This window comes from Microtus ochrogaster, chromosome 16, assembly GCF_000317375.1.
Source record: "Microtus ochrogaster isolate Prairie Vole_2 chromosome 16, MicOch1.0, whole genome shotgun sequence".
In the NCBI taxonomy this organism is placed as follows: domain Eukaryota; kingdom Metazoa; phylum Chordata; class Mammalia; order Rodentia; family Cricetidae; genus Microtus; species Microtus ochrogaster.
In genome coordinates this window covers 37,601,654-37,626,673 of record NC_022018.1, presented here as the reverse complement: position 1 = coordinate 37,626,673, position 25,020 = coordinate 37,601,654, and the positions used below count along the sequence as shown (strand labels likewise).

The 25,020-nt window shown below is 37.9% G+C and overlaps 1 protein-coding gene across 1 annotated transcript in view; it reads left to right on the top strand.

Annotated features, from left to right (window-relative positions):
• Gmds (GDP-mannose 4,6-dehydratase) overlaps positions 1-25,020 on the top strand; it is a 537,005-nt gene that overhangs the window by 246,163 nt on the left and 265,822 nt on the right. The window contains exon 7 of the mRNA XM_005355009.3: positions 6,466-6,593. Within this exon, the coding sequence (XP_005355066.1) occupies positions 6,466-6,593 (128 nt within the window). The remainder of the gene's footprint in view (positions 1-6,465; positions 6,594-25,020) is intronic.

Sequence of the window (25,020 nt, the reverse complement as noted above, 5' to 3'; positions counted from 1 at the left end):
GGATTTGTGTGAATTCAAGGCCACCCTGGGCTACAAAAGATAGATCTAGTCTAATAGAGAAACAAAGCCAAGCAGTAGTGGCTCACACCTTTATTCCCAACATTAGGAAAATGGAGACACAAAGGGATATGGCTGGGCAGAGGGAGGATATAAGGCTGGAGAAGACAGGAACACATGGCATTTAGTCAAAGGATCACCCCTTTGGTCTGAGAATTCAGTAGAGGTAAGAACTAGTGGCTGGCTGCTCTGCTTCTCTGATCTTCAGGCAAGCTTTATTTGTTATAGCACAGACAAAATATCACCACTTAAGTACCTTGTAGAAAAAGCTTTCAGAAAAGTGTCTATGCATATTGTCTCGAGATATTTCTATTCTAGACTGTTAGTCTTTCCCTATCCACACACAATGATAATAGGCATAGAGTCCAGGACCTTGAAGATGCTTAAAAGGCTCTTCTGGTTTCATCCTGTCTTTAGCCCTGTCCTCTCTAGGAGTTTTTCCAAACTCCTCAGAAGCTGTCTGATTCAGGCCTGAGTCACCTTTGGGCTGCTGTACCTGTGGTCACTTCACCATCTGTTTGTTTGTTTTTTTTTTCCATTACATAGAAGTGTTTGGGGCACTCCCTAGACACAGGCTTTGTAGACCTTTCTCCTGTCTGTCTGACCCTCAATGGGCCAGTGTCAATGAACTTGGTTTGTTCCCTCTTGGTGGTCTCAGCCAGTCTCCAGACTTGAAATGGATGGTTCCCAAATGTGTTCTCTCAGCTGCCACCCTCCTCCCCGGGTCAGACTGAGTCACACTAATTTAGAGATGAAAATTTACCCTTGTATAGGTCATAATTTAAAGATTTCATGTTCATCAGCTCTCTGAGAGATTTATTAGTTCATAAAATGAATGGAACGACATAAAACAGCAGTGAGGTAGCTTTTATATGTAAATTTGTTTTGATTGCTTGGGATTTATTGAGCAGGGATCTTTGTTTGACTAAGGTGGTAGTTTTGTCTCCTTGGGGATATAAAGGATAGTCTTTCAAAAGGAGTTATCTGTTCCCAAGGTCAACAATACCAAAGTTAAGAAACTCTTAAGAGTTTATGAATTTAAGTTATCTTTCTGTTGAAATGTCGTGAAAATAAGAAAATTCTTTGAACAGTACTTTAAGCACATACTTATAAATACTTATCAAAAGATAGTACCCTCCTAAAAAATGCACATTGTGAATTGTCCTCTTTCAAGCCTGAGATTCTTTTAAACATGCCTGCTGGATTGTGAGTACCTGCAGTTAAATTGTGTTGCTCTTGGCAAGGCTTGGTGAGCAAAATGAGGTATGGTCTCTCTGATCTCAGTAGTGTACTCGGTCAGCCATGACCTTCTCAGTGCCTCTTCTTTCTACACCCTGTCTACACCAAGCCACAGCCCAGGCTGTTCTCAGTGGGGTGGCCAGAGATTGCCACAAAGGAAACTCAGGCCCCAACCAGAGGTTCACATGGGGTTCAGGATGAATTGGAATGACTTCTTGTTTGCAAACTTTGTACTTTATGTAGCTTCAGAAAACTTTTAAATGGGCAATGGAATAGAATTTTTATAAGAGAAAGTACTGTTTCTTCAAATAAGATTTGTGTGCCGACAGATAAAATTTTACAAAAACATGTATGTACCCATGTGTACATGTAATCTTGTCTATATATTCACATTTGCATAGCTAATATTATAACATACTCATAATTTTGATTTTTCTTAGGGAATAAATTGGCCAATTTTAGAACTGTGAAAAACAGACCTTTGAAATCTAGTCGTTTTGATTAGCATAAGAATTATCACAATTTCTCCACTGTTTAGGGAGTCAACATAGAGTGTCTTGTATCACATTGTGTGTAGAGACTGCTTTTTTGTTTCTTGGTCACCCAGATCTGAATGATTACACGGAAACTATGTTAATTGCAACACTTTGGCCAATAGCTTAGGTGTATTCCTAGCAAGCTCTTATATCTTAAATTAACCCATTTCTATTAATATGTGTTATCACCACAAGGATGTGGCCTACTGGTAAGGTTCTAGCTCTTTTTTTCTTTTTTTTTTTGTTTTTATTTTTATTTTTTGTTTATTATTTTTTTTTTTAGTTGTTGAAAAAAATTTCTGCCTCCTCCCCGTTTCCGCAATGGTAATTTGGAAAAGTTACTCCATTAACTTTAAAGGTTTATTCAAAGTATTTTTTAAAAATGAAGTAAAAAGCAGCAAATAAATAAATTAATAAAATCATTTTAAGCTTTTCCTAAGGTTTAACTAGTGAAGCATATTAATACAAAAGTAATTTTAGAACTTAAACATTAAATAAAAAAAACCCATTGACAGTTACATCAAGGTGGATAAGAGTACTTAGAAACATTTTAAAAGGAAATAACACTTTTTCCTTCTTTGGAAACTACTAATTACTTGTGAAATTTAATGACTCAAATAAATAGAAAAGTATCTCCTGTACTTACTGACTGGAAAGCATACAGTTGTTACAGTGGAAGTATTTTCTATATTGAGCTATAGATTTAAATACAATCCATCAAAGCCACAATTTTCATTTTTGTGGGCCTTCAAAAGTTGATCCTAAAATTCATGTGAAAATACAAGAGAACAAAATAGCTAAGGCAGTCCTTACGAGAACCAAGTTATACTTCCTAGTTTTAAAACTTACCAAGAATATGCAGTCAGAAAGGTGTTGTTACTAATGTATTAATAGACATTTGTCATAGGAGTGGTGTTGAAGTCAGAAATAAACTCTCTTTTGTGCTTGGGTTTCAGAAAGATGCAAGTTTAGTGGGGGAAGAATTATTTTCCAGTAGGCAGTGGGACAGTTGCTTATCTATATGCAAATGATGAAACCTGGGCCTTTTAATTATACCATATACTAAATTAGTTAGCAATCAAATCTAAACATAAGGACAAACAGACCAAATGAATAAAAGAAAAAGATAATTGTCTCCACTATATTAGATTAGACAAAACCTTGAGTAGAATCACAGTGTTGCATATAACCAAGGCAAAATATGCAAATGAACTTCATCAAAAAAGAGAGAAAAAAAAAGGAACAAGCAAAATCCAACCCATACAAAATATATACTTTACTGAGCACCACTGGAAGAGTGACAATAGTATGCACAGTGAGAAAATATTTTCATAGAGAGACTAGGATCCAGATTGTATAAAGAACCTTTCTGTTCTATAATTAAAAGATTAGAAATCTAGTTAAAACCTTCTCTAGAGAAGATATATGGCTGTCCAATAATCATATAAAAACAAAGATTGTTGTTTTAACAACAATTGTTTAGTTTTTAGAAAAAGACAAGTCAAAGCCAAATCAGTACCTACTGAGATGACTGTAGCAAAGAACACATACCATAACCAGTATGTGTTGGGGAGAATGCCAAGGAGTCAGAGTCATTGCTGTGGAAATGTAAAATTGTTCATCCCCTTTGAAAAACAATTCACAGTTCCTTATAGGCTATAGCATAAATCAACTGTGTGATCTACCAGTTCAACCCCTATGTATAGTCACAATAGAAATTAAATATATGTTCACCACACAAAAACTTATACATAAATGTCCATTTCAGCTTTAATCATAATACCTAAACTATGGAAACTCTATGTCCATCTGCTAATGGCTATGCAAATAAAATTTATTGTTTTCCTATGGAAGAACATTAACCATAAAATTGTAATGATGTTCTGAATCAAGGCACAACATGTATCAACCTTACTTTGTTATTCTAAATAAAAGAAATGATCACAAAAGAGTTATATAAAATATCTAGAATAAGCAAATGATGTGGAATTCTCCACTGTATGCTGTGAATATGTTTTATTATCATTGGTTAATAAAGAAGTTGTTTTGGCCTATGGCAGGGCAGAATATATCCAGGTGAGAAAACTAAACTGAATGCTGGGAGAAAGAAAGCCGGATCAGAGACATCATGTAGCTGCAGATGGAGACAGATTCTGGAGCCTTTCCAATAAGCCACAGCCTTGTGGCAATATATAAATTTAATTGAAATGACTTAATTTAAGATGTAAAAGTTAGTTAATAAGAAGCCTGAGCTAATAAGCCAGTGTTCCAATTAATACAGTTTTTGTGTAATTATTTGAGTTTGGGTGACTGGAAAAAGTATGTGCAGTATTTGTCTGCAAAATGGCACCCATTGTGCTTCAGCATGGTTACACTTGCCCACTTCCCTCTGCACTGTCTGTCAGTAGGCCATGCCTATTTATTTCCTGTTCCTGAGTAATTGCTCAGGTTATCCTGGATGTAAGATAAGTCAAATGAAGTCAGACATTTCTTTGGACCCCACAAAACATTAGTTTAATGATAATAGAAAAAATTCTCACTAATTCTTATTGGGTGTTTAATCGTTTGATATCACTTTTTATATTTATGTGTTTTGAGATAATAACTTAGTCCTGACAGTGACATAAACCTGTATTTACTCATAATCTTAAGTTTATACAGGCCCATAGAATATTAAAATTTTTCAAAACAAAAAATTTTACTAAATATTTTATTTGAAAAGGCTCTTTCTTGATGGTCCTTTGTGTTTTGTCAATATCCATGGAAAGATGAAAATGATTTCTTTTGTTGTTGTGAGGTTGTTTTGAGACAGTTCTCTTGTGTTGAAGCTGTTCATGCTGGCCTGAAATTTTAATCTTATATCCACCTCTTTTTTCTTGTTAAGACAAGATTTCTCTGTAGCTCTGGAACCTGTCCTGGAACTAGCTCTTGTAGAACAGGCAGGTCTTGAACTCATAGAGATCTGCCTGTCTCTGTCTCCTGAGTGCTGGGATTAAAGGCTTGTGCCACCACTGCCTAACTTGCCTCTACCTCTTGAGGGCTAGGATGTGTGTTCTGCATCACTTCCCCCAACTTCCGTTTCTTAATGCCCTCATGAGGAGCTAGGAGTGTTTAAACATTTGGTTTTCCGTGGCATTCTCATCATGCTTTTAAGGATACAAGATCACTGTGAATGTTTAGAGCTTGTGTTTAAACTTGTAGTCTATGTCCTTGCCAAAGTTTAGAAAATATATTTAGAAATATCCCCCTTGTTCCTATGCCAGTTTTTTCAGAAGCTCAAATTTTTTGTCATATTTACCTTCATTTTCTGTCTGCACAAACGAACAGAAGCAAAGCTCCTGACATATGTTGTTACTATCCCCGTATCTAAACTGTAAAAAGTCATTAGGAGGCCTTTCTCATAACCTTACCTAGATACAGAGACTTAAATAAACTCATCCCAGAAGTACTTTCTTTATGTTAGGGAGAAACCTGGCACACACATCCTAATTATTCAAGGACACAGGAGGATCTCTTGAGCCCAGAGCATAGAAGGAGCCTGGTCAACAAAAAGTTTCCCCACTCTCTCAGTCTCCCTCAGTCTCTCTTAGTCTCTCACAATACCGCCCTCTCTCCCTCCCCTCCCCCTTCCCTGTTAGTACCTTCTCCCCATACAAACTTAATTATGGATAGATGTAACTTTTGTCTTCAATATATGTATTAAATTGTGTGTGTGTGTGTGTGTGTGTGTGTATGTTGAGAAAGGATCTTATTATATAGCCCAAGGTAGCCTGATATTGCAAGTCTGTACCACCGTATCTAATTTGAGACTCCATTTCCATAATGAAGAAATAATAAAGTAAAGGTGTATGGAAGTTATCATTAAGAAACTGAAAATTAAAACAATTTCAATACTTTTGCCAATTTATGGTACATTTTATCCAAACATTTCAAATATTTGTATAGAAGTCCATTATTGTAGATGACATTTACATGAAATTGGAAAATGACCTTGTACTAAGTTTGCTACAGAAAAACTCTTGACTTGGAACTGTATCATACTTTATATTTTGTTGGATATGCAGGTTTCTGGATGAGAGTGAGCACCACTTATTTTGTTAAGAGAAAGGCAGTCCGAGGAAATTCCTGTTGGGTTTCCTGTAACTAGTTTTGCCCTGTAAATGGTTCCTTCCCTTCCTCTTCCCATGGGTCCTAGCATAGCCTTATTAATAGAAATATATGATGTTTGTGTTTTTTTTAAAAAAAAAAAGCAGGGTGGTCTTAGATGTCTGTCTTCCATTCTGGCATTTCCCTTTATACAATACTTTAAAATTTTCTGTTTAACAGCTGGCATTCCAATAGCTTTTCTTTGGCCTAAAGCCTGGGTTACACATTGGAACAGCAAATTAGGAATGTTAAGACATCCTCCAAAGAAGAAAGGTTTGTTATGAAAGTAGAGCTGATATGACACTTAGAGTTAGAGCTTCTTAGCTTGTCTAACTGACAGCTAATGATCGTTCTCCTTTTTATGGTATTGTTTTTAGGGGGGAGATAGGATGAAAGAAATGCCCAGAGGCTGATACTGTGTTTGGTGTACCAAACTGTTAAATGTCAAATGTACTCTACTGATAATACATCTTTTGTTTCTTTTTAGGAGCAAATTTTGTTACTCGAAAAATTAGCAGGTCAGTAGCTAAGATTTACCTTGGACAACTGGAATGTTTCAGTTTGGGAAATCTGGATGCCAAACGAGACTGGGGCCATGCCAAGGACTATGTAGAGGTAAGACCTGACTCGTTACATTAAAACTGCCTGCATCAGTTGATACTTTTAATGCCAGCCCTGCAGTGAGAAGGTTGACCTAGAAGTGGTCAGACATAAGCTTCTGCTGACACAAATATGGTTAAACATGTTAAACTCTGTTTAAGGATGCACGGCTCAGAAGCATAGATTGGGCATGCTGATTCTACTTAACAAAGAAATCCTTCCCAAATTTTCTTTTAATTTGATTGAAACAAAAGTGCTGGCCAGTACTTTGATGGATGTGTAAATTGGTGTTTATAGTGTTGGAAGGTTATTATTTGCTCTCTAAAGTTTTTATCAACCTGACTTGTTTCATATTTCCCTCCTTTCCCACCCCAACGTTCACAATACCACCAGTTCTCCTATCTTCAACAAGTCATATCCAATCTTGGATTACTTAAACTAAGACCTTTAGCACTTGAAAGGGTCAAGTACCTTTTCTAGGAGGTACAGCCAGATCTTCACACAAAGGCCTGTTTGTATTCTTGTAAAAATTAAAAGCTCATAAACATTTTAGCTTAAATACATTTCAAAGTTTGTCTCAAATGAAGTCACAGTAGTAAGTGACAAGTCGGTGTAGTACTATATGCCCCAAAGCCAAAATATGAAAAGATCCACCTGTGATTACGGTGATTAGGTCTTTTAATAAAAAATGGGAAAGTGTCACATGACACACAACCCAGTCACTCTCACACAGTAAGGCACTGCGACAGCTCAGGCTTTTTGTTCTTCTAGACAAGTGGTTTTGTGTATGGAGGATTCTGGGTTTCCAGCAGTAACATATGTTGTTAATGTAAGAAGCTGTTTCTTACATTAGTTCGCATTTATATGTTCTCAAATAAGTCTAAATTACATGGTTCCTGAAAAAAGAAACGGCATTATTTAAAATTTTGTAGTTCACTGCATTTTATTTAAAGAAGTAGTGTCATTTCTTTTGGTTCTAAGCTTATTAAAATGAGTTTATTTTAGAGACTTGCAATCACATTTTTTTTTACCAGAAATAAAGGCAACAGTCATAAAAGTACAGAGGAGTATGACTTGTTTAAGAAACATGTGTTTCCTGACAGATAGCCTATTGGCAGGTATAGAACAAACAGGTCATACTAATATGTCATTTACACATATTAATTGAACACAGTGCCTCCCATTTAAACATAAAACTATTGGTAAATCTAGAAGTTTTTCATATAGGTGTGGCGAACAATTGCTTTTCTTGCTTCAACATGGTAGATCCCAATAATAAGATGAATTTCTGCTCTGCTCACACCAGTTATACCTCAATTTATTCATCTGTGAAAAGGATGTGACAGCTCTAAAAATTTGTTAGCTACAAATTTGGGGATATTATACATACTCTCTTTGTTTCATAAACATTTTTATATTAATTTATGCAGTCATTTCTTGTTGCTGATTCTGACTCATTAACATCTACTTACAGTCCTGTTCCCTAGGCTAAAATGCTTTAAGAATAATTTAAGTGGACAAAATACCTTTCAATTTGAAGAACAAATGTTAAAACTGCATTAAATTATGATCTATTCCAAATGAATAAGTCGTTACAACTTTTCCAGTTTCTTTTTATAAACATTTTGAAGTGTTCAAAATGCTGACCTCCCTTATACCATAATTAACATCAAATAATACAACATTTTAAAAAGTACTATTTACTAATTGCTGTAGTGCTAATGGCCTTCAGTTTTGAATCTTAATTTATGCAAAGATAAGACATCAAGATTTTATATTTCTAATAAAACATAGCTAGATCCCTGAAACTTTCCACGTTTTTATTTTCTTTACTATTTCACTGGTCTGGTGTGACCTGCGCAGTTTAGGGATTGACCTGACTGGCTTGTGAGTCATGAAGAAAGGACAGACACATGTATAGAAAATCCGGGATTGGATGGGCTGTGTCCTCTGATGGAAACACACCAATGGTTCGGAAATTCAGCAAGTTTGTTTTATACATCTAACTAAATTGAAAAGGCAGGTTTATGGCATTAATAAGGATGCAGGTTATTAATACAGCTGAATGAGGAGGTAGGTTTAGCTAATCTCCGTGCCGGGAGTTTTCTATAGGGGAATAAACCAGGCTGTAAATATATAGAAAGAAGAAGTTGGGGGAAATATCAGTTTGCAATTTCCCAGTTAAAATTTTCCGCACATACTGTCACCATCTCCATAGACTGGGGAAGGTATGGCCAGTCCCATGTGTTTGAAGCACTGGGGTCCTTAACTTGGCAGTGCTTATATTTATTTATTTATTTATTTGGGACTTCATCTGTTCCACAAACTGGGCCCGTTGGATATTTTCATGTTTCTTTCCTTCATGAATAGTGAAAAAACTCTTAGTGAGTGTGCAGTGTACTGATCATGGACACTCTGTTCAAGCCAACTCCCATTGTCTGTGCTGTAGGAAAGATGGTGAAATACAGTCAAAGAAGGAGGCTTCAACATAGACTCAGTTGAGAAATGCCATGGTCACAATTCTAATTGCAGCTAATTACAATTTTCTATGCTTTATTTAAAGTCACACAAGACTGAGGAAAAAGCTCTATTATACAAAGTTAAGAATTTTTTTTTTTATATTAGGATGGCTACCTCAAATACATGACATCTGACTATGTTGTCTGCCCTGCTTAGATTGAGGTAGGGACCCAAACTTTCTTGACCTAGGTACCTAGGTACCCTTTTTTTTTATTGAGAAAAAAAAATTTCCGCCTCCTCCCAGCCTCCCACTCCTCCCACCATTCCTCCACTCCTCTCCCCTTCCCTCTCAAGTCTGAAGAGCAGTCAGGGTTCCCTGCCCTGTGGAAAGTCCAAAGTCCTCCCCCCTCCATCCTGGTCTAGGAAGGTGAACATCCAAACTGGCTAGGCCCCCACAAAGCCAGAACAAGAAGTAGAATCAAAACCCAGTGCCATTGTCCTTGGATTCTCAGCAACCCTCATTGTCCGCCATATTCAGAGAGACCGGGTTTATCCCATGCTTTTTCAGTCACAATCCAGCTGGCCTTGGTGAGCTCCCAATAGATCAGCCCCACTGTCTCCGTGGGTGGGTGCACCCCTCTTGGTCCTGACTTCCTTGCTCATCTTCTCCCTCCTTCTGTTCCTCATTGGTACTTTGGGAGCTCAGTCCAGTGTTCCAGTGTGGGTCTCTGTCTCTATCTCCATCCATCGCCAGATGAAGGTTCTATGGTGATATGCAAAATATTCATCAGTATGGCTATAGGATAGGATCATTTCAGGTTCCCTATCCTCAGCTGCCCCAGGAACTAACTGGGGACCTAGGTACCCTTTAAACAAAACAAAACAAAATAATAACTACAACAACAACAAAGACAAGTATAGATACCTACTAATACTCTACAAAGTGGTGCCAGGTGCTTACATAAAGATTTTGATAACAGTTTTTGATTAATAAGCTCTGACAGTGGTTTATGTTTATAAAATTTTCTGGAACATGATTCTAGCCAGAAAATACTGGATAAGTTCATTGGCAGGAGCTATAAAAGTACACTCTTAGCACAAGAGGGCTCCTTTCCCTTGAGGGGCAACACCTATCTGGAACCTGACAAAAGACATTTTCAGGCTGTCTTTCTAGAAATGTTGAGTTTGTTAGAAAAACATAGAAACTTTGCGATTCTTCTAAATGAAGATGTGCTCTTGGGGTACTTTTCAAAGTCTTCATTTAATAGCTCCCTGTACAGTTAGGAGGTTTCATTTTCCAAGGAAGGGTATGTGTGTATGTGGGTATACAGAGTATGGTATATGTGTGTATATATATATGGTAGTTGTGTGTGTATGTATATTTAGACCATGGTGTATATAGTGTGTGCAAGTTTGTGTGTGTGTGTGTATGTGTGTGTGCATGTAAAGTATGGTGTATATTATATATATATATATAGTGTGTGTACATAAAGAGTATTGTGTGCATACATATATTGTGTAGTGTGTTTGTATATCTGTATATGTTGCTAAGGGTGGAACTTTGTACTTGATGGGATAGTGTTCTATAACTGAGCTACATCCTAGCCTGTGGAAAAAAATTTAAAATTTTAATATGTTTATCAAGCTAAGAAAAATATACAAAGTCATAATTCTTTGTTTCATATGGTCAGATTTTGATAGGTTGGAAATAATGGCTCTGATCCCAAATCGAAAACATAGCCCCACCTAGTTGTTGTCTGGATGAAAGACACTTGTTCTTCTCTGTTTCTCATGTGGATTACTCACGATGTGACTATGAGGGTGAATGCATTTTTAGTCTGATATTAAACATATAAAATTAAATACACGACAATACATTTAAAAACCAGGATTCAGGATAAGTCTCAACTGATAATATGCTGCTATGCAGGCATGAGAACCAGAATTCAGAACCCTTAATAAAATAAAAGCCAGGCAGGATTGGCACCTGCCTATAATCCCAGCTGTTGTGTTAATACCTTATGTCAACATCTGGCCACCCTGCATCTGTGTAAATAGAAATTTCTGTCCTGCCTGGTCCCGCAGCCATTCAGTTCCAAAGAAACACACAGAGGCTCATATTAATTTTAAACTATTTGGTCTGTTAGCTCAGACTTATTACTAATTAGCTCTTACAATTAAATTAAACCATTATTCTTTTTATTGATTCTATTGAGCTATACATTTTTCTCTGCTCCCCTCCCTTCCTCTCTCCTCCTTTTCAATCTTCTCCCATGGTCCCCATGCTCCCAGTTTACTCAGGAGATCTTGTCTTTTTCTACTTCCCAAGTAGATTAGATCCATGTATGTCTCTCTTAGGGTCATCATTGTTGTCTAGTTTCTCTGTGATTGTGATTTGTAGGCTGGTTTTCTTTGCTTTATGTCTAAAAAACACTGATTAGTGAGTATATATGATATTTGTCTTTCTGGGTCTGGGTTACCCCACTCAATATGATGTTTTTTGGATCCATCCATTTGCCTGCAAAATTTAAGATTCGTTACTTTTTTCTGCTGTGTAGTACTCCATTGTGTAAATGTACCACATCTTCCTTATCCATTCTTTAGTTGAGGGACATTTAGTTTGTTTCCAGGTTCTGACTATGACAAACAATGCTGCTATGAACATAGTTGAGCACATATCCTTGTGGTACGATTGAGCATTCTTTGGGCATATACTCTAAAGTGTAAACCATTATTCTTATCTATGTTTAGCCATGTGCCTTAGGACCTTACTCAGTGAGGTCTTCTCATCTTGCTTTCTCTGCATCTTGCTGGTGACTGCAGACTTAGGCTTTCATCTTCCCAGAATTCTCCTAGTCTGGTCGCACTGCCTATATTTCCTGCCTAGCTACTAGCAAATCAACATTTCACAAGTGACAAATCTTTACAGGGTATAAAAGTATTATCACACAGCACATCTGCACAGATATAGAAATACATTTGAACATACATACACACTTACCATATACAAATACAGATGCATTAAAATCTTTAAAGAGCAGTTCTTGAAGTATATGTCTAGGTGTATATGTATACTCATGTGAGTGTAAGGACATAGAAAAGCACATGCAGATTCTTGTAGTCATAGAGCCTATGGATAGGGGTTAGGAAACTGTAAATGGCATTTATAGTTCTTATGAGTAGCATTTAACATTACTTGTCCTCTGCCCTCTAGGATTCCCATGGATGAGACAAGTTGTCATACCTATTATATTAAAGAGAATTGTGGTTCTTGTCCTCAAGATTAATCTCCAATCAAAATGTAAATGTTCTTTTCACACTCAGATGATACAGTCACATCTTCTGTATAAACGTTTCTCTGCCTCCTCTTCCCATCTGCCTGCCTTCCACCTTCATTTTTGTATATAGGCCTCCAACACTCCTCTAGGTCCCCTACTCTCAGCTTCATTCACCTGATACCTACTTTTTCCCGTGAATGAATGAAAGTTCTTTAATTTTAATAGCTAGATCATTTGTGCAGTGTAGATGGAATATCCTCATTACATAGGATACCACCTAAGCTCGCAGATATATTTGCAAATATAACCGAATACTAGCATTCAGTGCTTCACTTTTACACTAGTGCATTGTGGAAAGGAAAAAATGTATTTGCAATCAATATTGTCTTTTATATTCATGATCTGTATACATACAAATACTATAAATTTGTCTCTCCAAATTTCTCTTCTCTACTGTCTTTCATTTTCTCCCCCTTTTCTGTCTCTTCCTCTCTATCTCTTATTCTCTTTTCCTTCTCTGTCCCCATCACAAAAACTAAAGGGCAAAAATCCCTGTTTTCAGTTCATTGTCAGACATAATTTGGCTTTATTCTACTTATGGTCACCTTTATTGCAGGAAATCATTTACTTAAATTACATGGTGTATCCTCATGAAGCCTGACTGGGAGGCTTAGGGATCTGCCCTGTTGGTTTCTGGACCATTAGAGTGCCCACACTATGCCCAGGTTCCTGGGCTTGGCCTCAGGGGACCCTTTAATACAAACAGTTAATTGTACTCTTTTATCCAAACCCACAAAACCAAAATGTCCTAAGCCAAACATTCCCTTGAGTAAAGAAACACTCTTTATTTTTGCTCCTATTTACTCCTAATGTCTCTTCTTCTCATTCTCATGAGTGGGATCGTAACAACAACATGGTTGGAGTCTGGACAATATTTCCAGGTTCCTGGTTTCTCCTTTAAAGAAATGAAATAAAGACTAACACAAATTGCAATAAAATCTCATACAGATTGCAATGTAACAGCGAGACTTTATTCAAAGCAAAGCTGTAGAGTGCAAGGTCAGGGCCACAAGAGTGAAGATACTCGAGGACCCTGATTATTGTTTGGGGCATTTTTTTAAAATTAATTATTATTAAGGCTATAACTCAAGTGACTCTCTGTTTGGACTGACAGGTGTAGATCATGCAAACCTTTGCTTACTTTGAACATTCTTTCTCCATATTAAACATGGTTTTAACTACATACATGCCCATTTATGCATAGGCATAAGACGGTCAATAATAGATTATCCCTAAAGGTTTGCTTGAGTCACAGTGGTCTTCCATTGACTTGGGACTATGTGTTATTTCTTAGGGAACCCTTAAGGGAGGGCCTCAATCTTTTTCATCTTTATTTTGAATTCCAACTTTATTTGAAACCCAACTTGCCTAGTACAGAACAAATTCCAGCAAATATATGACTTTTTCTAAATTGTCATCCTTTTTAAATTGTATAAAATGTGATATACATATGAGATATCTGTTATTATTGAGATTTTCTTAGCCTAAGGCATTTCACTGAACATGATTTTACCACATTTTTGTTGTTGGATGTGTGATGGATTTCCAGGATTCCAGCAAAACAAGTTCAAGAACCTGCTGTAAAGAAAATGTAGTTTTAACTATATGCTCTTATGCTGTGCCAGATTCTTCTAACAGTAGAAAATTAGAAATTAGGTTCAACTATTAGACTTTATTCCTATTTTTAATGTTATCTGAGCAGACAAAAAACTATAAAAATGCAAGATCCACTGACACTGAATTAAAAAAAATAAAATAAAAGCAGAATAATAGCTCAAAATCTAGTGTTTCCTGTGTCTGATAACGTGGCATGAACAGTTTAGAATCCTCTTTTTTAATGGGATGGCTCAGCTCTCAAGGCACTCATTTAATGAAGAATCCTTCTAGGTAGACACAGATTTTTATTGCAGGTTTACTGGAAATCTTTAGTTTTGTTTTTCTTCTTTCCTCGTCTTTTGTTAACTCCAACACACTAAATTTGGGAGCAGGTCATCTAATAAGGGACTTTGTTTGCGGGGGATTGTTTGTTTGTTTGTTTGTTTGGAGTTGATTTGTTGTTTGTTTATTCATTTATCTATTTTTATTGTGGGCTGTTTGAGACAGGGTTTCTCTGTAGCTTTGAGTCTGTCCTGGAACTAGCCCTTATAGACCAGGCTAGCCTCTAGATCTGCCTGCCTCTGCCTCCCAAGTGCTGGAATTAAAGGTGTGCCCCATCACTGCCTTGCTAGGGCCTTTGTTTTTAAACATAAATACCATTGTACTTAGAAATCCTGGGTGTGATGTGCTGGGGATGGCATCCATGGCTGTGCTATACCTGAGTATGAACTGGAACTTAGAGCAGTGTCCCTGAAGCCTTGAATATTTCTATTCAGACTTACTTCACAGGAGAGCAAGATACAAAGCAGGCTGTACAGAAAGAAGAAAGGAGAGTACTCTGCAGTTTTCGATGAGGTTCTTGGTGGGCGTCACCTCATTTCCTGCTGGTGGATTGAGTCCTACATGTTGAAAAGACAGGTCCAGTCCCTCAGTTTGTCACAAAGCCTCTGACTCACAGAACATAATGAAGGTTGTTTGGGCACCTGTGTTAGAGGGGACAGGAGGCATTCCAGGCAGATGATTGTGGCCTCCCACCTCTAGCCACCAAGAATATGACACAATAATACCTACCTCCTATTTACTAAGAAAAGACAAACATTAGTATTCCAGTAGTTTCACATACTTTTTTTTCTTTTCTTCACACAGTGTCTCCTTTATGTCAGAAATAACTTGTTGATTGTAACTGTATCTAAAATTTCAAGTTTAAACATAAATACAGGAAGTTCTCATCAGATCTTTTCTTAAACTCAAATAGAATATTATATTCCTGGCTTTTGATCTCCTGTGATTTGCATTTTTGCATTTGGTTTCTTCCTAGAAACCTTTGACTCTAACTAGGACAGAAACAAAAAAGCACTGTCGCTATAAGAAGCTGCCCTTTATTCCGTGAAGACCTCCGTTGGTGCCTGTGCTGAGGTTCATTCCTATCTCCTGAGTCTTCAGTGCTTGGTTTACAGGTCCACTTTTGGTATCTCAGCTATCCTTATGAGGTCTCAAAGCTTCTTTCCACTGACTTTAAATATCCATTTATTCGTGAGTGTTTGCCTGCATGGCTATGTGCACGTGTGTGTGTGTGTGTGTGTGTGTGTGTGTGTGTGTGTGTGTGTGTTCAGTGCCTACAATGGCCAGAAGAAGGTGTCAGCTCCCCTAGAACTCAAGTTACAATACATATTATGGTTGTGAACTGCCATTTGTTTTCAAGAGCAGCAACTCCTCTTAATCACTTAACCAAGTCTCCAACATACTTCTCTGTCTTTAAATAGTGACCACTGCACAGCTATATATATTTCACTAGGTGTACAAACAATTATAATAATTTTTTAAATGACCTGTTTTGTCATTGACCTTCTAAGTTCTCCCCTTATTCAACCTCAACATGAGAAATGGAATGAGAAGCACTGTGAGATATTTGAAAAGCCAGAAGTTACAAGGCCCAATCCTACATTTTAAACAGAAGACTTCCTCTTCAGTATTAACTTAATAGTTGTACAGTCATATAATTTGAGGAAGATATCACCTCTGTACAGGAAATACAAGTTTTACAGAACTCATTTGATCCTTATCTTTAAAACAAAACACTGAAGAAGGTTCAAGAAATGGCAGGGTGGTTTAAATTCCATTGCCTTTTGTCAGTAGAGCTGAAAGTTACATTGTGGTTTACGATCTGTCAGGGCCTTTGGGAAACAGCATCCTTGAGTGGCTCGGGCGTGTGAGTCATTTATTAAAATTATCCCTGAAGAATTACAGGTTTGCTAGCTTAAGTATGTATGGCGTAGAACCCTAGGATCATAGAAGGCTAATAAGGCTCAAAGAAAGCAGAGTGGCTTAGACACTTTAGTGGAATCTCTCCTAACTGCCCAGATGCTGACCTTCCCTGTCCTTAGCTGCTCTTTCTTTCCTGTGTCTAAATCATTTACTCTTCATCTCCCTTCATTCCCTTTTTCCCTTGCTTTTTCCTCCCTCCCTCTTTTGTGAGTGTCAGATAGGGCCCTGCTCTTCCAGCAGGATATCTGTGACAGGGCCAATAGTGATTTAAATGTAAACCTCCTTACCCCATATTTTTGTTCATCAGCCATAGCAGCAGGCAAAGCATTTTATTATATACAGGTACTCATTTATTTCTTCTGAATCTGTGTTTTCCATGTAGAATGGAGTAAAAGTATACATGAGAATAGAAGGCTAGAACACACAAGTCAGAATTGGATAGATAATAGTCTACTAAAGGTCTTTTCAGACAGTTTTGACACCTGCAAGAACCGGAGGTTTTCAGCACAGCTTTGACTTTTCAGAGGTTGTTAGCCAATTTTGAGCACCAGGGAAGTCCTTCCCACTCCTGCATTTGTGAACAACTCTATTTTTATTTGCAGAAAACAGCTTTTGTCATTGGGGTTTTAACTCAGTGGTAGAGAGGGCTTGCCTTGCAAGCTCAGTGCCCTTGGTTTGCTCCTCAGTTCTAAGGTGTGTATGGGTTTGTCTAATTCAGACACTGAAGAAGCCTTGCATTATGTCTTTGAGACTCTTTTGCTGACAGTATAGATTTACAGTGTTCAGAGCCACTATTTGTTTGCAATAAAACAAAGTCTCACAATCTAATGTTCCCAGTAACCATTCTTGACAATTGCTTCATATGTCAATAGAGGCATGCATGAAGTCCAAGGGTTGGTAGTGGCCAGCATGTAACTCAGAGATGCCAGGGATCTGTTTGGGATTATTCCAAGCCTCCTACGATCCCAGGCAGATAGTAACTCTTCTTTTCCTATGTTCTTTCCACCTGGGCCAGGCAGTCAGATGTGGCCAGAGTCAGAACAAAGAAGGACACAGAACTCCAACAGCTTGGTCAAGGATTTCATTAGCCACATGTATGTCTCATGCCAATCTGCTGGAGGGGCATCTAAGCAGTCAGGTGTTCTGCTCCAAGCTTCTAATTGAAGAGATGGAAGAAGTGCCCTCTAAGAGATACAATGAGTTTGTGCACACAAAACCAGGTCCCCTAGAAGATACTTGCCCAAGATCATGTGCCTTCTGTGGCACAGATATAGACTAAGGGAGCCTTTTGCATATGTTTTTCCTCTTAAGAAACCAACTTAGATTTCTATGTCAGGTGTCATCCTGCTTATAGACTTTTTGTAGTGGGAGATAATCACATTTTACATTGTGTGTAAGAAGCCAGAGTACACATTGCAGTTACTTCAGATTATATTTAAAAGTTCTGTCAATGGGACCTACTATGGGATTAATCTATATGTAACTTCTTCTCCTAACATGTATTTATCAATGCAGATTGTAATATAATGCAAAACCAATTGTGCTTCATTTATATACATCTCCGACTAGACTTCCATTTTACTTTCTCTGTATTTTTGCATTTGACCTATTAATACTTTTTTTGGATTTATTCAGGGAAAAAAATACTTTCTCAGCAGAACCATCTGGCTTGTTTCCTGTTCCTGTGCTGCTTTGTGTACTTTTGCAAGGCCACCCTGCGGCTTTCTGAGAGCTGGTGTTACACTGGTGGTCTTGCAGCTCAACTATAGTGATGGGAACTTACACTACAAGTTCCTTTAAAGTCTGATGTTTCCAAGGTGGAAGATTGCATGTTGTCATTCTTCATATATTATTCTGTTTTTCCATTGTAGCTAGAATGTTGTCTTTTCAAAAAGAATTACACTGTTTGTCTTACTCTTTAAGGGACAGAATTTCTACTAGAATATATATTACCTTTTTAATATTTATTCTAATGTACATATGTGTATATGTTTTATCTGTCTGTGGGTATGTGCAGATGTGTTAAGGTGCCCATAGAGACCAGAGGTATTGAATTCCCCCAGGAACTGGAATTATAGACTATTGTAAGTTACCCAGTGTGAGTACTAGAAACAAAACTAGGGTTCATTAACAATAAAGGCTGGAATTAATAATGAATACTAAAAAATATGCAAATTATATAATGAAAGGATTGTACAGAGTACACATTCTATGCATCAGACAGTTTATAAGGCTGCAGAGATGGCACAACTGTTAAGAGTGTTCTCTGCTATTCTAGAAGATAGGAATTTGATTCCCAGAAACCATTTTGCAAAGTTCACAACTCTCTAACCACACAAATCTAAAAGATCTGACACCCTCTTCTGGTCTCTGCAGGCACCCACACACATGTGCATACTTACATGAATACACACATACATATAAATCCTTTTAAAAAGCAGTTTGTAATGCTACTTTGACCCTTCATTCCTCACAGAAAAGATCAACTGATCATTTGACTTATTTCCAAAAATTGTAACCAATAGCTTACAAGTCTGTAATTTAATGTTGTGATGTTCCACACATACTATTTTTTTCTGGCCCTTGTTTTCCATTTTATGAAATATTATATTTTATTATAGCATCTTTGTTTTAGAAACAAACATCCAAGAGTTTTTTTCTCTCTTCCTCCCTCCCCTCCCTGATTCATAACAAACTCTAGAGTTCACATTTAGATCAGTATTGGGTAGGGAGTTTTGTTTTTTGTTGTTGTTTGTTTCTTTTTTTTCTAATTTTATTTTTTATTGATTTTTTGTGAATTTCACATCATGAATCTCTGTCCCACTCACCTCCCTGTCCCTTCAAATCTTTCCTCTGCCCTTGCATACTCCTTCACCTTACAATAAAACAAAATAAAATTTAAAAGAAAAGAAAAAAGGAAGAAGAGAAAAATCTCATCATGGAAGCTATAGTATGACACAGTGAGTCAGACAGCACACCCTTTAGTCCTTTACTTGCAAGTGTTCATTGCAGTGAGTTGTTGGTCTTGTTCAAGGCCTCTGGTTTCTGCCACACTATTAATATTGGGCCCTCACTGGGACTCCTATTGGATAGACTCTTATTGTCTTGTGTCATGGAGATCCGACAGCTGTGAGTATACAGGACTGGCCCCTTCACATGCTTCAGTAGATCAGAGATGGGATGGATGTTGGGGTGACCAACTCATAACCTTGATTCTGGGCCTGGGTGGTTGCTGGGTTGGTTAGCCTGTTAGCTTTCCCTTATCATTATCACCAGGGTGAACTCTCCAACATCACCCTGGCTAGCTTACCCCGTGCAGTAAGCAGCAAAGGACAGAGCTGGCTGGTTCTCTTATTCTCACACCCTTGGGCTGGCTCATTCACACCCTCATATCTGCACCACCAGAGCCAACTCTCCTGTGTTGCCCAAGTGAGGTGCAGCTGGTGAGAGACAGGGACAGCTTTCTTGCTCTCCTGACCTCAGGGCCAGCTTTCCTGCCTGCCACAGGCTATGGGAGTGTGGGAGGTCTTGCCCACACCACCAAGCTAGCATCAACAGGGTCAGCTCTACCATACTGCCCATGTGAGGTGCAGGGCTCACTTTCCTGGTGCAGGGCCACTCTCCCAAGTGCTGCAGCTGGTGAGAGGCAGGGTCAGCTCTCTAGCCTGCCACAGGCAGTAAGGGACTAGGGTGAGGAGGGCATCTTTCCCTAGTCCATGCCACCACATCGCAGATGATGGATTTGGGGTCAGCTCTCTCACTCTCAAAACCCCAGAGCAGATTCAGTCATGCCCCCACTTACAAAGTCAGCTCTACTGTGTTGTCATGAAGTCACAGGACCTGCTTTCTAGAATACTGCAGCAGATGTGGTGCCAGGCCAGCTGTCCCGTTCTCATGACCTCAGGCCTAGCTCTCCCATCTACCATAGATCTTGGTTGGGAGATCTCTCCCTTGCTTACTCATCTGTATGGCAGATGAGGGCTTGTTCTTTTTATTGTGGTTGTTGCTGGGAATGGAACCTAGGATACTGGTCACACTAGGCCAAGTGTTCTACCTCCAAGTTAAATCTCTACTGAAGAATATGTTTTACAACTCTTTGTACTTAAAGTTGGGCAAGATAGTGAATGGATAGTGTTTTCCCCAGTGCCTGTCATACAGGAAGACCTACAAAATGGAGACCTTCCACAACTTTTAAGTAGATCTTTGCTTTTAACAACAGGAATGGAAAGCTCTTATTCTACCAAGGATGGTGTTTTAAAATGTTTAATGCACGTTTTTAGAGAAAATGTTAGGGGTTAAAAACTTTGAAATTAATTTGGTATCAAAGAATTTAGTTATTTGAGGTATTGTTTTCCCTATAGCCTAATTAGTCAAAATACTGTAAAGACCCTGCTTAATCCTAATACTGCTTAGAGGTGGACAGGGTTGGGAAGGACGCTCAGATTTAATTTTAGGAGAGAGAGGAAAAGTTAAAAATTAATGCTAATTAAAGTTAATGAGGAACATTTAAATCCTTTAATAGTTCAGTCCATATTACAAGTCAGAATGTCAGAATGGTGTATACCATTATTATATGCACGTGCCAGCATCCTATTTGGCTATAATTCTTTTCTCTTGAAAATACACCAGTATGGCATAGAAGGCATATCATGTGCTCATGATTTCTGTTCATCTTTTTGACAAATTCCACATTTTTAAAGAGGAGAAAAGAACTAGCAAAGGCAAATTAAAATAGAAAGTATTTTTACACTGCCATTACCCAACTATAACACAATATAAAGCATAGTTATCATCTAAGTGACCACTTCTGTCTCTTTGTACTTAAATATTTATTTTGGTATGAGAAACATTCTTCAGACCCAAAGGGTATACTTAATATGACAGGTTTTTTTATTTGTTTTTGTTTTTTCTTGTTGTTAATTTTGTTTTGAGAATTTCTTTTAAGTTGTAAGAGTTTGGAGAGGTGGCCTGATTCAGCATCCTGTATTAATGGTCCAAAGATAGAACAGCTCAAACTTTTCCTGCTCTTCTCTGTGAGATGTTAACATGCTTGCAGAGATGATTCCTTTTAGAAATGCTACTCTCCCGTGGTCCTGATCTCCTATGGCCCATATAAAGTGTGACTCTTGTTCACTCCCTTGCTTAAAAACTGTCCCAGACCTCCATTTGCTTCTGACTGTCCAGGCTATGTGAGACTATCTGATATCAGATACCATTAGAGAGGTGCTTAAGTGACTAAAATACAGATGTAACTTAGATTAGCTATGTACAACACAGAAGGCTGTAAGCCATTTACAGAAAAAAAAAAGAGCAAAGAAAGTTCCTTTTGTAATTTCATTTCCAGAGATAGATTTTTTTGTTTTTATTTTCATTTTATTTTCTTTTATGATGGATGCTGGAGAAGAAACCCAAGGCCTCCCATATGGGAAACAAATGCTATACCATTAAATTATACCCCAGTCATCTATGTTTGTTTGATTATTTTTCTTTGGAAAGCATCAAACGGGTTTTTCTATTGCAAATGTTTAAATTTAAACACTTAACTGTTCTAAAGGAAACCTGTCTTATTTCCCAGCCAGTATCAACTTCATCATGTGGTTGGTTGGTTGTTTTGTTTTTTAGGTAAATGAATAAACATATAATTTCACAAATTGTCTCTGTATGGAACCTTAATCTTCCAGTTTAGCACCTGCTCTCTTATTGAACTGTAAATATGGAGGTACCATTGATTGTGTGGACTGGTGGGTGTCAGTTGCTTGTGTGCTATAGTGATCCTCCAGCCTGATTTGGGGTACTCAGCTTTCTGCTGTGACTCTTTCCGCTTCAGAAAAACCACTTTAATTTTTCCCTTTTCAGAGATAATCACTAGACTTCTGTATTATTTAAGATGCATAATCTAAAGTTGCGATTTCAGTTTAAGAGACAGTCTTTCCATGTAGGCATTATAAAATAAATAATGTTTTTAAATGCCTGTTACAGATTGTAGTACTCTGTGCTACAGAGTACATTTCTATGTTCTAACATTGCACATTTCCTGAGTGACAAAGAATTTATATAGACTGATGCCATCTCCCCACTTCCACTCCCACAACTTTCACTAGTTATTCTGGGCTGTTGAGCTGACATCCATTTTTGTTTACATCACTGGATGAAAATTGCTATTTGAAGTACTCTCTGATAGAAATATACTTTAAGAAATATACTTTAAGCAACATCTGTAAGAAACATAATTTTATGTAATGCTACATATTCTAGCGGTGTGATAACTCAGTGGTAAAATGCATACTTAGCCTTTTGGAGGCCTAGGGTTTGATCTCTATCAATAACAATAAGTATTATTAGTACTCAAAAAGAAAACCTTCTGGAAACCACACCAAAGTACTAAATAATAAAATGGGCCAGAGAAATGACTCAACACTTAAGAGCATGTGTGGTTCTTGCAGAGGACCTGAGTTTGATTCCCAGCATCAACAGATACATGGGGCATCTCCCAGTTGCTTGTTATTCCAGCTCCAGGGGAATCTTATATTCTTCTAACTTCCTTAGAGGTTGTGTGTGTGTGCACACACACACACCCACACACACACACGCAAACACACATAAATGTTAATAAAAATAATCAAAGCATGACATTGTTGTTACTACTATATTTAACTCACCCAGCCTCCAATATTTTTTAAATAAATAATGGATATTTTTTAGTTTTTGAAAATATTTATAAAATTTTTTGCTTTGAGTATTGAAACCAGTAAAATTTACCACTGTATAGCTCATTTCCACAGAAACTAACATACTTAGGGTGCCTTATGAGACAATACCTGCCATCATGAATGCTGGATATTTGTTTATTTAGTTTTCTTTCTGACAGGTCAAATACTAGATTGTGCACTTTGCCCTTTTCTCTGTGATTGATCACATCACTGATTCTCTCACTCTGTCTCCATTAATCAGCTGATGAACCCCAGCTATACCAGCCCTATCCCTGTGGAGAACTTGGAAATATTTTCAGTCTCCTCACAGGGAATGTTTAGGAAGTTTAGGAGTGACTGTAACGAGTGCCACGTGCAGTTAAAAGCCTCAGCCTTCTAGAATATTGTCTGTGCGTAAAAGCAGTCACTAGGGAATCTCATTGAGAAACTTCTTGATACTAGAGCAAGACAGAGCAGTTTACGGCTCTCAACAAAACCTTGGGAGGTAATTAGGAGCTTACAATATTCTAAGTTTTTAATTATATATGTATATGTCTATGTAGATATGTGCACATGAGAGCAGGTACCTTTGGGAACCAGAGTGGGTTGGACTGAAGCATGATTAATAAAAACTTAGATAGCTGGGTGGTGGTGGTGGCTCATGCCTTTAATCCTAGCACTCAGAAGGCACAGGCAAGTGGATCTCTGAGTTCAAGGCCAGCCTGGTCTACTAGAGCTAGTTCCAGGACAGGCTCCAAAGCTACAGAGAAACCCTGTCTTATAAAACCAGAAAAAAAGAAACAAACAAACTCAGAGAAAGAGAGAAAGAGAGCGAGATTGGGGTTACTGGCTCTTACCTCTACCTTAGTCTCTTAGACTGAAATGGCAGTCCTGCCTCCAGGAATCTCAGAATGTAACTGTGCCTGAGAGCAGTTTCCTTCATAACCCTCTCTAGGAATGGGATTAAAGGTGTGCACCACTGGGATTAAAGGCATACACTGCCCAGTTTCTGTGATAAACTAGTGTGGTACTGGAATGAAAGTGTGTGTCACCACTGCCTGGTGTATAAAGCTGACCCGTGGCATTGTTTTACTCTCTAATCTTCAGGCAAGCTTTATTTATTACAATACAGATGAAATGTCACTACATTGGGCTCCCTAGAGCTGGAGTTACAGGCAGTCGTGACATCCTGTGTGGATGCTGGGTACTGAGCCTAGGTCCCATGCAAGAGCAGTAAGACTCTTCTAACCACTGAGTTATCTCCCACCCCTGAGTTTTTAAGTAAAGTACCTAAGAAGGCATTTAGTTGCTGACAGAATCAACTGTAAGAACAACTCTATGTTTTAGTCTTTGTTCTTTCTGATAGTTAATTCAGAAATGTGCAGCTCCTCAGTGTCAAATAGCCTGAGTGGCTATTCTCCTTGGAGACCTTTATGCAACACCGTTCTCCCTGGTTGTTCTACTCCATGTGAAGACTGCCTGACTACACTGCTTGTAGAAGCTCTCTTTGGTACAAAGGACCTTTACCAAGACTTATGTTCATTTTGTTCTTAATGACATTTTTATAAGCTTTCATAGGCACACATCTAAGTTTTCAGTGTAGTTCTGATGGACTTTCCATTTGCTCCGCCTCATCCTTTCAATGTTCTCCAGGCACATTCTACACAAGGAGGTACATATTGTCACTTCTGTGGGTCTAGCATGCCTAACCTTTATGGCTAACCTTAAGGCAAATCTAAGGTCTTTAGCCCAGGACACCTGATTTCTGCTATAATCTTCAGTCACTCAATGTTTTGAAGAACAGGGTAAGATAGATATTCTTAAGTATCTATCTGTGAGCAAGCAGGATGAAGAAGTCTGTGCTTCTCCAGGACTTCAGTAATCTTGACACAAGGAACAGCATAGTGTCACAGTGATAATTAGAATAGGTGACTGGAAATAGATAAGACAGACAGGAACACTACGCTTTGCATACCTCTGCATGCTTGTGAACCTTGCTGATGAAAATGAAGGTAGCACCACTTTTACTGAAGTAATGTCACAATTCAACTTGTGTGTGTCCCAAAGAAATATCCTGGCGATTTTATATATATA